General features: G+C 31.3%; 1 protein-coding gene across 1 annotated transcript; it reads right to left on the bottom strand.

Annotated features, from left to right (window-relative positions):
- Positions 1 to 6,481: 6,481 nt before the first annotated feature.
- LOC126712444 (GDSL esterase/lipase EXL3-like) lies at positions 6,482 to 11,728 on the bottom strand. Its single transcript, XM_050411771.1, has 5 exons — positions 11,446 to 11,728; positions 8,039 to 8,169; positions 7,582 to 7,815; positions 7,023 to 7,278; positions 6,482 to 6,910 (listed from the first exon to the last, which is right to left on the bottom strand). The coding sequence occupies exons 1-5, from the start codon at positions 11,708 to 11,710 to the stop codon at positions 6,717 to 6,719; spliced, it is 1,080 nt and encodes a 359-aa protein (XP_050267728.1). The 5' UTR covers positions 11,711 to 11,728; the 3' UTR covers positions 6,482 to 6,716.
- Positions 11,729 to 13,297: the final 1,569 nt, after the last annotated feature.

Genomic DNA, 13,297 nt, shown 5'->3' with positions numbered 1-13,297 from the left:
ACATCTAATATATTTAATCTAATTTATTTATATTATAAAAGTTCCTCACTCTAGAGGATGCATGTAATAATGATGTGTCATTCTATCAAAGCATATAACAATGACACATCTAATCTAATCTAATCTAATTTATTTATTATGAGGATGAATTGTTACATTTGTCTGTGTGCATTTGACATTAGCTTATTTAAATTTTTGCTAAAGTGCCTTCTACATTTTTATTTATACTTATATGTATATACTTATACTTTGAAGAATTGAATAATAAAAATGAGATTTTAAAAAGTTATATATAAAAGCTAATAGCTAACCAAATAAGCTGTACACAAACCGACTTACTTGAGCTTACTTGAGCTTTTATGGTTAAGAAAATTAGAAAAGCTTGTAGTATGAAAAGTATAAATGAATATGCAGAAGGCACTTTTACAAATTTTGAGTGGTGAATATTTCTAATGATGAATGCTTTAGTTTTTCTTAGCTCAATTGAATTCTGAATTGTTTGTATTTAAACTCTCACAGAGAGAATAGTAAAGAAGAAGTTAATTGTAACGCAATGAAACTTCAAGAGTGAAAGATATATATTTGACGTTAAATCTCATTTTAACTTCTCTTGTATTAAATAAACTCCTCAAAAGGATTAACGCATTAAATATTTCCCAAAAATGTTAGCTTAGTAACCTAAATTTCTCTAATATTAAGGGATTAAGGTAGTCCGGGTATATTTCTTAATTGCTTTGTGTTAAATTATTAATATATTATTAAAGTGCATTGTCTGTTATAAGGAACTAGATTATCATGTGAATACCTTCTCCAAAAAAATAAAGAGATTATCATGTGAATGTACTCATAAAGAAGAAGTTATTTATTTATTTTATTTTATTTCATCAAAAAAAAAAATCGACATGAATCCAATTATTTGTTTTTATTATATTAACTTTAAATAATAAATTAATTAAAAAATTGAGAAAAATAATTAAAAATAATAACTTAATATAACTATATATGTGTAAAAATATCCCATATCTAATATTTATATTATTCTTATATATATAAATATATATATATATATATTATATGCATTTATATAACTTCTTTTTTTTAAGATGGTTTCAACCTATGGCATCTGCTCCTAACAATAGCTCTTTATCATCAGACCAAAACACTAATCAGTTTTTGGTATATGCGAAGATTAAACTCTATATCTCTTATACAACCATCATAGACTTTACTAGTTGAACTAACTGGAACCCACATATGTATTTATATAACATAGTAACATACTATATGTCTTATCTTGTAACGTGCGTACCCAATGCAAAAGTTAGCTTGGGTTATCATGTAACATAACTGATGCAAAAGTTAGATTGGGACTTCCTGGTCAGATTGCTCAACCTCAAAACATACAAATAATGTTGACATGATTCAACATGCTACTTAGAGTCTATTTGGATACCACTTATTTTGCTGAAAACTAAAAATTTATTGTTGAAAATACTGTAGCAAAATAATTTTTAAGCTAGCTTATTTTTTTGGGTAAAACTACTATAGCTTCAGCTGAAAACTACAGCTGAAAGTATTGTAGCTTCAACTGGCGTATCTCACTTGTTGCAAAATGCACCGCATAGCAAAAATAATCTACATTTTTCACAAGTTTGTGGGGTTCATGAACAATGCCATGAGACCTAGGTGATAAAATGCAAAATGCAGCCTGTAAACGTGTTATCCAAATGCACACTTAGTACTTACTTCCTCTATCAACATTGATAGAAATTGAACATCTCATAGCCATGTTGTTCCATTTTTTCAGGTGCTAACATAGTTGAGGAATTATCATATGTATTGGAATTTACTTATTGAAAGAGAAATTTTCAATATAAGAGCACTAGCATTGGGATGCAAACCCCCCCTCCCCCCCCCCCCCCCCCCCAAATTGCTATTTTAATAACCAACAAGCCAAAATCCAACACCCATATCCAGGTGTGGGTCTCTGTTTATTTTTACTAACTATGAATAGTTGGTTCTCATATATGAGAACCAATTGTTCACAAAAATGTAAAATAGATATATATATATATATATATATATATATATATATATATATATGAAAGTTCAAATATGTGTATAAACACCCTTGAACGTTTAGACCCCCAAATTACAACTTAACCAATTCAAGCATTATGTCAAACAACTAGTGTGCGGAAACTTAACATAAGCTATAATATGGAATTGGTAAAACTATCTAAGCCAAATTAAAATCACAACCCACAGCAGATAATAAAAAGGCAAAGATAAAGAGGAAGGAAGATGCAAACACAAAGACAACACGCGATGTGTTATCGAAGAGGAAACCGAAGCCCTCAGCGTAAAACCTCTCCGCCGCCCTCCAAGCGGTAAACAATCCACTAGAAAATATAGTTGGGATACATGGATAGCAATAGACCCTCCAAGCCTAATCTACCCAGTGCACCTAAGCCCTCCAAACTTCTTGCTCCAACGAGGTTGCGCCGAACCTTTATCTTTTCTAGCTTCCCGGATTCCGCTACTAGACCGTAGCATCAACCAATGAAGATTGGTTCCTTCCTAACTGCTTCCCAGAAATCCAAACAGCTCTCTCACAGTGATGAACGTGGTGAGAACAAGGTTTGGTAAAATGCCTCTCAAGGATTTGACAATGGAGAGGAAGAGAGATGAGGAATTTGAAGAGACTCTAATGTATAGATTGTGGGTGAATCAATCTTGTTTTTCTTTAGGGTTTCTCTCTCAAAATTCTCTCTGGAAGCTCTCTTACAATCGTGGGTAAAAGGGGTATTTATACTGGAGTGAGAGAGGAATGTGAAACGTCAGGTTTTACAAAACAGGGGTGGCTCGCGGCTTGACCTCGCGACTTGACTAAGTTGCGAGCTCCAGTCGCTAGATAACCGTATGGCCAGTTGTCCTGTTTTTTCCTGTAGTGCTCCAGTTAGCATGACTGTTCACCTTCCGGCATGCTTGGCACATGTGCTGCGTCTGGCGGCTTGCAGCCGCGAGTCACCCGCGAGGCCAAGCCACGAGTCTCTGTTTTCTTGCACACTCTTGAGCAAACTTCACTCTATCTCACTCACTACCCTTACAACAAGCCCACCTAAATACAGGGTTACTAAATGCTGAAATACAAGCAAATTTGGCACGGAATAAAGCCAATTAGATGGTTGAATAAATTCAACCTTACAATATATATATATAAATATATATATATATATATATATATATAATGAAGAAAGAGACAAAAAGGTAGAGAGGAAAAAAAGTTGGAAGAGAAGAAAGAGAAACCGAATTTTTTATATTATTTGTTAGTATAGTTTATATTATTTTAATGAGTTGAATGTAAAAATAGCAACTGAGATGTTGGATGAGTTGTAAAATGAGATGATAAAATAGATAAAGTAAGCTTTGAAAATTTAAAGTAGACACTTTTTTGCATCCACAATGCAAGTACTTAATGTGTCAATCGAGCCAACCACTTTAATCACCTAGTAAAACCACCTCATTATCACTAATTCTATGTGTGTAAACAAGGATTATAACCTAGTAATAATGGCAGTTTGTAGCGCATACATTTTTAGTGAATTTGGAAGGAGTATTTATAGGTTTTATTGGTGAAGTTTGGTGAGCATTCACCAAGTCAATGCAATGTGGCCACAAAATAGAAAATTGAAAACAAGAGTCTTCATCAATCGGGTGGTGTCGAGGTAAATTAAACCTCGATCAATCGAGCCTACAGTTGAGGCAATAGTATTTTCTCTTTTCTAACCAGATTTTTGAGCTATTCGATCATAAATGAAAAAATGTGTTGCTCCCTAAAATACTTGCTAAATAAAAGCATTATACAAACGGATCTTCACTTTTCTTAATTTAGGTAAAAGATTGTGTCGTTCTTTCTGGTAAGTTGGAAGTGGAAACCACCAGTCGAGAATGTTTACATGGCCAACTTTGATGGGGTCATTTTTCGCAGTGGCGGCTCCAAGAAGTTTTTTGAGGGTGGTCATTAGAAAATTTAAATTATACAAAATCTAATAAAAAGAGAACTTCATGTATTGAAAAAACACACACACACACACGCAAACACATCAAGTCTTATAATTTCCTTCTACAAATTTTCTTATTTTAAAATCGTTACATGATAGTCTCATTATCAATGTTGCAAACAACATCTATTCAAAAGTTTAGTTAAATAAAATTTTTCTTAGACTTTTTCTTTTTATTTGTAAGGACTTAATATATTGTTATGGAGACCAAAGTTTAAGGTCAAAGTTTGGCTACAACTTAGTTGTAGCCTAAGGCTACAACTCTCACTAAACAAATTAACATTGCTACGTATTTTCTAACAGCTGAATTGCATGTTTTCTAAGTTCTTAAAACACGTGTCAAATTTCATGCCAATCAGATATTATTTACTATTCGATCCCTAGATTTATTTTTTATGTATAATTTTAAACTACAAAAACTCGAAATTTAAACATTTGATTGACAACATAACTATTTATCTTTTCTCTTCTTGAAATTGTGCAAGTATGGAAGATATAATAAGAAAATGTAATTAAATGGTGGATTTGTTAAAATTCATATCCAATAAAAAAATATTGATTGGAATTGTAGCTTTACGCTCTGTTTGTTTTGATGTAAAATATTTTCAAGAAAATATTTTCATATTTTACTGTGTTTGTTTTAAGGTAAAGCATTTGGTCAACAGTAAAATATTTTCAGTCAACTAAAATAACTAAGGCAAAAATTTGTAAAATATTTTACACTTGAAATGTTGGTAAAATATTTTACATTTGCACTCTCTCAGTCCACCCGACACTTCTGCCTCTCTCTCCCTCTCATGCTGTCTCAGTTTTGTACCCATAACCTAGTCCACCATTGATCCTTCTCTCCCACTGGCTCCACCCTCTTCAACACCACCTATAATCGGCTCTACCTTTCGCCGGAGCCACCCAACATCGGCTCAACCCTTTGCCAGTGCCACCCATCACCGGCTTCACCTGAGTTCTTGTTATTCTTAAACGTTCATCGGCTCCACCGATTCTTGGCCACCTCCACCGTCGTTTACTCATCCATAGGTTTTTTTTTTTTTTTTTTTTTTTTTTTGCCGTGTGGTTTGGAAATCTGGGTTTGGATGGTTTATGGGTCATGGGTGGCTGGGTTTCAGGGTGGCGGTAGATGGCTGGGATGGAGACGTGGGTCGACTTTGATGGTAGATGGTAGTTCCGTTTCGTCTTTGCAGGTTGTTTCTACAGTGAATGGTGGCCGAGCCCTCCGATTTGAGTTTTTGGCTAGGTGGGTTTTTGGGTTTTCAATATGGGTTTGTGAATTTTTTTTTGGCTTTCTTTTGGGTGGTTATGGAGTGGTTTGGTCAGATTTGTGGTTTAATGCTCATATGTTGTGGATTGTTGGTGGTTTGTGCTCAGATTTGTGGTTTAACAGTCGGATTTTTAGGTGGTGGCTGTCTTTTTTCTCTTCCAGATTTGGTTTTTGGGGTGGTTGGTGGTGGTTTCATGGTTTATGTTCATTTGGGGGTGGTTGTTGGTGGTTTTTGTTTATATGGGGTGGCTGGTGGTGGCTTGCATTTTCAAGTATTTTATCATTCCAAACGCTTGAAAATATTTTACAGTAAAATATTTTACAGTAAAATTTTTACCTGTAAAATATTTTACTTTTGAAAATATTTTACATCGAAACAAACAGAGCGTTAGTCTACAACCAGCTTGTTGCCAAATTTTGTCTAAAGTTTAATTATATTGGACCTTAAAAAAAAAAAAATTAGGGTGGTCAGAGCTTTTTTAAGGATAAAAAAATCATAATTTTTTAAAATTTATACATAATAATTATTATTTTGTCCATGTTAGGGTGGTCCTCAACTACCCTGGACTCTATGTAGAGCAGCCCTGATTTTTCGAGAATGGTAATATCATCATGGAAACAAGATGGCTTGCACATTTTCTAGCTAGAAAAGATTGCGACGTAAATGATTGTATTGTTTTGTTTGGATGGAAGACATTAATTCCTCCTGAGTTAAACTCTGTACTTCTCCAAGATCGATCCTGTATGATTTTTTTTGCTGTTTTTAATGAAAATCTGATTACCTTCTTCCCAAAAAATATTCAAAGAAGAAGAAAACGTCTTGTAGATAGCTACGTACATCTACGATCCACTTACTAGTTTGGAATTTAAGGACACTATTTGGATGATTAATCCTACCCACATATTGATTCAACTGTGTACTGGCTAGGCCTTGACAACATTCATGGATTCAAATGCAACATTCACCATTTTATTCCATTAGAATAAAATAAAGGACCATTTTGGTCTTTGAAGTATAGAAATAGTTCTTGGATGACTAGTTTTGTTCGTTTAAACAACTATATTACTGGGTCTTTATAAATTTACAAAATCTTATTGGATGTGATATCTAAGTCAATTGAAATTAATTTGCTTCTCATAATTGGCACTCCCAACTCAAAACCTAATCCCTTTTATTTGGGTCAAGCTCAATGAAACTTTCAGAACTAATTAATTGTTACAACTTACAATAATATTTCATAAAGAAAATAGGACGATCTCCATTGCAATAAGAGGAAAAAGAATTTGCAAAGTCTGGTTGATAATTTATCTCAAAAAAAAAAAAAAAAAAAAAGTCTGGTTGATAATTAATTGAGAGTTGAGGAAAATCATCAATCTCAAACGAAGTTGTAGATATATTTTGTAATGAGCTGATTGACAATTATCTTGTAAGCTTTTTCTGTAGGATGGTAACTGTCAAAAAACACGTACTTAGAGTCGTCGGTACAAGTGTGATGGTCTAATTGGTTGCACAATATTGCTACCTCTACAGTTCCAGTGCCACAACACCCTTTATTTGCAATCTCAAAGCCTGAATTTTACAATATACCAAATATTAGATATCCTAAATAAGATAAAATTAGAAATTTAAAATAAATAAAAAAAAAAACTGTCTAAAATTATAAAGGAGAAAGGTATAGTACCATATTTCTTTGGATTTGTTACGAGATCAAGTATGGGGTTGTAGACATCAATATAGACCACCTTTGCATTAGGCAAATTGTTGTTAAGGTAACCCAACTCCCTAGAAAGTTTATCATTGAACACTTGTGATGCTTGATTGGGCTGCTTTGCACACTCAGTTTCTGAGCCTCCAACCAAAAGTCGTTGTGATGGCACACATCCTAGTGGTGGTGCACTGAAAACACCAATCCTTCGTGCCCCCAGTCCATACAGTTCCTTAATTTTATATATATAATAAAATAAAAAATCATTTATTCCACCTCGGTACCACTATATTATATATATATATATATATATAGGTGTTAATTTTTATTAAGGTAAGAATAAAAGTTAACTTGCAATAATTATCATGTATATTTGATACATGTATTCTCATTTTTATCCAGTGTGGTTGTGAAAGTAAAGATTATATTATCAAATGCATGAAATACCTTTTCGTTAACTTGGGCTTATGTCACTAGTGAACTTGGATATCACCAATTATAAGGGGGAAATATAAGAAAAAGAAGATGAAGTTACCTTGATGAAATTAGAAGCTGAATTGAGTAAAAGATCAGCATAAGATGGAATATCGTATTCGGCTTTCCTTATTCCAGTAAGAAAATAGGTATTGGCAATGTCATTGCTGCTTGCCACCACAAAAACTGCACTTTTGGCTAATATGAAGTTTGTTCTCTCTTCTCCAACAATTCCTTTCAACTTCCCTATGTATTGCTTGAAATCTTGTAATTGCTCAGATAGTGATATGGCTGACTATATGTACTCAAAAAATGAAAAATAAGTATAAGAAAAAACAATGAATCATATAAAAAATGATTATATAATGAAAGCTAAAACTTTTTAAAATATAACAAGAGTCTTATAGTTCAACTGACACTTTTTGATATTTATAATGAAGGCATTTAGAGTTTAAATCTTTCGTCACCATTATAACTATCGAACTATAAAGAAAAATGAGAGTCTAAAATGTGCATACCACTACTTTAGGTGTCAAAGGATCGTATCCTGTGCCACCAGATGCAAAGCTTACACCTGTTAAGAGATCTTTGGGCTGCAAACTTGGATCCCTATAAGCTGGTAGGAGTTCTTTAATTCCCAATTCTTCCACTAAAAAGGGGGGAGGGGAAGAAGAAAAATTATATTACATATTAAATTATTTTAATGATGGAAATGAAAAGAACAACTCTAAGGAATACAATGACCAATTTAGGATTTTGAAACTTAGGAGTTTCGACTTGTTTGGTTCAATGATTTGAAATCACATGCTTCCAAATTACAATTTTAAAATTTTGATTTAATTATTCACACTTGACCTACAAAGCCCAATGAATATTATATTTGGAAACTTTATGCTATGAGAGGCCAACCATTGATTGGATTAGAGGCCCGTAATGTTACAGTTAGGCATATATATATATATATATATATATATATATATATATATATATGTATGTGTGTGAAAGTCTCATATATAAAAAATAAATAAAGGAGTTAAAAAATTAATACGACATAATTAAGTCCAAACACAAATTCTTGAAACTTTTTATTATTATTATTATTGATTTGAAAGAGTTTGATTAAAATAAGACAAAAGAAATGCACTGAGAGCTCTAAGAAATCGTTTTAAGGTATTGTTATTCTATAAGAAATATTTTAAAAATATATATATATAGGAAAAAAAATGATTTTTTTACAATATTTTATTTTTTATATAAATATAGTATCAAAATTTCTATAAAATAATTTATTAACAAATATTTTAAAACTTCTCAAAAAAAAAAAAACAAATATTTTAAAAATATCTGTTAACTAAACCCAATATATTAAAATTCTGAATCGAAGTCTTTCCCAAAAGTGTAGTCTTCCCAACAGGTGAACGGATACCGATCGTTCACTGAAACGTATAAATTTGGTAGGATAGCACGTAAAGGACAAGGTTTCTAATTTTATTTTCGTAACATAAATACTTTTGTACAATCATACACATTAAAAACGTTTGATGCAATCATAAATTCTTGACCCAACGAATTCACAATAAATGAACCTCGACGTGCGGTGTGTGTCAGCATGAATTGAGGTTAGACATGGACTGAAGAGTGAAGACCAAAGTCACTAACCAAGCCAGACAATTGTCATCGATGTCAGAAACTTTTTTTACATTTTTTTTTTATTTTTTATTTTTTTGTTTTTTCTGAATACATACCAAATAAATAAATAAAATAAACGAATTCAATTCATGAATTTCAGTATTTCACCTCCCAGCATTTAAGTGAAATAAAGCCAGTTGGTTCAATTTTTTAATGTCGAAGATTTTTCCATTGATTCGGCTTGGATTTAGGTAGGGATGTGGATCTCCACATGTAATAACTTTTTTTTAAAATTTTGTTTTTTTCTTAGAATGAATAACTTTTAAAGTTTATTTTCTATTTTTAGAAAAACAAACAGTTAGATCATGGACGGAGCCATTCATGGACTAGGGGCAGTGGCCTCCCTAATTTTTTTTTTAAAATAATATAATTATTTAACTATATATTTAGGTACTAATTTTAGCAGTTTTATTCAATAAAATTACATTTTGTCCTTTTTATTGATCATTATAAGAGAAATGTTACAGTTACAAACTTTTTTACAATATTTTTACAAACTATTGAGGTAGCAAATTCTTATTAGTTTACATTTGGGTCCATCACTTACATCACTTTTTTACTTACTAATAACCACCAATCAAAACAAAAATTTGTAAAAAAAGAAATTGTAGATCTAGTATATTCCTTCTTTTAAAGTCCATAAAAAAATTTATAGATCTAAAATCTAAAAATATATATATACAAGCCCAAAATATTAGTCCAACAACAAAAAGTATCAATATGCAATTGAAAAGCTAAAAAAAAAAAAAAAAAAAAAAAAAAAAAACTTTGTGACTAATCAACCAATTTTACCAAAAACAAACAACTAAGCTCTTTAAAAAAATTTAAACAAAATAATTTTGTCCTTATCAACAAAAGACACTCTACACACACATGAAAAATAAAAATAATAAAAGAAAATCTTTGCCGATTAAGCAATAGAACCGAAAGTTGAAGCCATTGCATATAACTAACAATAAAATCACCCCCTAACTCTAAATCCTGACTCCGTCCCTGAATTAGATATTCTAGAATAGCATAAAAGTATAGTTTCTTTGTTCAGCAAAAAAAATATAGTTTCTTTAATTTCGTAACATGTTAGGTCCGTTTGTGTGGAGACGGGGTGTCGGAGAGTCCTACCTCCATTTAAGTGTGAATTTCTTGTATAGATTTTATTCTAAATAATAATAATAATAATAAATTGTATAGATTATGTGTTAATCGGAGTCTCACTATACAGCCTTTATATCTTGTGTTGTAATACATGTTAGGCCAATAAAATCCCTTATTATTATAGGCCAATTTTTTTTTTAAACGAAATTTATAGAAAGAGTTTATCTATCAGATATATTTATAAAAGTGTTACGTGAAGAATATCTTCACGACATTTTTACAACAAATCATATATGGTAAATTGTTATTGGTTTTAATTTGAATATATAACTTAAATATTACATTTTTGCCCACCTATAACTACAAATAATAACCATCCACTTAGAATTTGTTATGAAAATTTTGTGAATATAGAATTTCTCATCTATTTAAAGGCAATAAAAAATATTATATATATATATATGTATATATATATATATATATATATATAAATAAAGAGAGAAAGGCAACAATAACCTAAGAAGATGACTTGATAATTTATGCTTTTCCGTTCATATATTAGACATGCACCCATTGAGTCCCACAATCTTATTTTTCCTACCCCTTAGCTCGTTTGGACGTGGATTTCGGAGAGCAAACATGTACTTTCCTCACTTTTTGGAGTTAAAGATGCATTAATTATCATTTCATTGATTTCATGTGAAATCTCAAAGAGTTATAGAGAATCTTAGATTTAGTTAGTGAAATATGTATATATTAAGTGGAAAAAGAAGATATAAACCCTAATATTTCTATTGAAACCAAAAAAAAAAAAAAAACCAACAAAAATGGTTTGACATAGAATAGTCACAAAGCTAAATATGAAGTTTCAAAGTATACTTTTAAATCTTTATCTCGTCAAACCATGTCACCATGACCTAAAAAATGGTAGTGAAAGCTTTAGAAAAGAGAGAAAAAAAGTGTTAGTAGCACTGTGCGTGTGTCAAAGAGTCAAGACCATGAATATTGACATGTGTATGTGTTTCAGAAATTAAAGAGGGAAAAAAGTGTCACTAAGCAGCAAGACAACATATACGTCAAGACCATGAATGGTGTGTGTGTGTGAGAGAGAGAGAGAGAGAGAGAGAGAGAGTTTTTAAATAACCTAAGAAGTCTGAGGGAACCTTTCCATTTGAAAATCTTCCCGTTGGCATTCCTCCATTAAAATCTCTCCCATAAGGAGGAAAATCACACTTCACCACTGATGTAAGACCATTGTTGTTGCCTGTATCAACGATGGAGTCTCCAAACATAATGACTGCTAGAACTGTCTCATTATTTGGTAACTGAATAACCGCTTCTGAGCTACACAAAACAGTAAAAACAAAAGAAAGAAAGAAGAACTTGGTTGATAAAGAAAAATGTTCCATTTTTTTCTAATGAACGAAATGAAATGACTTGTTGGTCTTCAATATTGCTTCCATTCATTTTATAGTACAAAAAGATAAAGCCGACTATTAATGCTTTTTTTTTTTTTTTAATATATATCAACAGAGTATTAATGCTATTTATTGCACAAAACAAATTGCAATGCTTTATATCTACACTCTGAAGTCGGTAGCTGGATTCCTATTTAGGATTGTTAGAGATATATTAAAGATATATCAGACAGTTGAGAATTAAATACTTCCAAAACAATGGTTTTATTAACTCCCATGTCTAATCAACTCGTCATTTCATGTCATAACAATTTATTCGGCATGTATTAATTTGCTTAGGCCACCGATGAAGGTGGAATTGAACCAGATTATATGGTGTTCTCAATTTCTGATTTCTTCACCGACACTATCTTTCTTGGCCATGTGCTCTTCTTATGGCTCCTTTTTTCTTTTTTCTTTTTTTTCTATAATGATTTTTAACTATAGCCAAACAACATAATATTATTTCAATTTGTGCCAGCGAGTAGTAAATTTGTAATAATTTTCAGTGCATAATCAAAGTTCCACTACAAATCACATGAAAATCTCCTCTCTGCTGTAAGGACGAAAGCATTGAATTTGATATTGACTATTGAAATTTGGACTTGAAATGACTGACATTATGGAAAGGGGGATTAACACGTTTGGAGAATATAAATAATCAATGTGCCGATCTTGAAATGACTTGAAGTTTTTTTTTTCATTTTTCTTTTTTCATTTTTTTTTTCCTTCCTAGTGGTGCTTGAATAGCAGAATTTATGTAACGTGGATTTGGATTTGAGTTATTAGATTCAAATAATTTGGTATAGATATTTTTAAAAACCTGGATTTGAATTTGACCAAATTTACTAAGAATTTTAAATCTTACAGTCTAACCCCATTGAAGATTAGAAATCCTTAACCACACTGCAAAATGACTAGAATATTCTAAAACTATAAAAAATACTTTTAAAAACTTCAAAATGACGGCCCGTTTGGTAAAAAATTTAAGTAATGTTATTTGTAATTTTTTGAAATACGCGTGGGTGAAAATATATGTAATGTTATTTAAAAATTGAAAATGAATTGTTTAACAACTCTACCGACTGGGGCCTAATAAAATACTCTAAAGTCTAAACCTTTCAAATGATCAAAGTGCCTCCAAAACATAAGAAATGACTTAAATGCCCCAAAAACTCAAAATGACCAAATACCATCCAAACCATTAAAGTGACTAAGATACCCAAAAATCACAAAAATGAACAATATACCCCTAAAAGCTCCAAAATGACTCAAATATCTCATGCTTCTAAAATGACATAAATACTCTAAAACCTTTCAAATGATCAACATACTCTCCCAAAATAACAGAAAATTGCTATAATACCCTTAAAAGCTCCAAATGATTAAAATATTTTCCAACCTCTAAAATGGCAAAAATATCATTCTCCCAAAACCAAAAAAATGACTTGAATACCCCTATTGAGGGTATTTTGGTCATTTTGGAAGAGTGGGGATTTCAAATTCAAAGGTATATGTTTTTAGAGCATCCAAACAATA

The sequence above is a fragment of the Quercus robur genome, chromosome 2 (assembly GCF_932294415.1).
Source record: "Quercus robur chromosome 2, dhQueRobu3.1, whole genome shotgun sequence".
In the NCBI taxonomy this organism is placed as follows: domain Eukaryota; kingdom Viridiplantae; phylum Streptophyta; class Magnoliopsida; order Fagales; family Fagaceae; genus Quercus; species Quercus robur.
The sequence above is the reverse complement of the archived record's forward strand: the minus strand, read 5'-3'. Positions and strand labels throughout refer to the sequence as shown.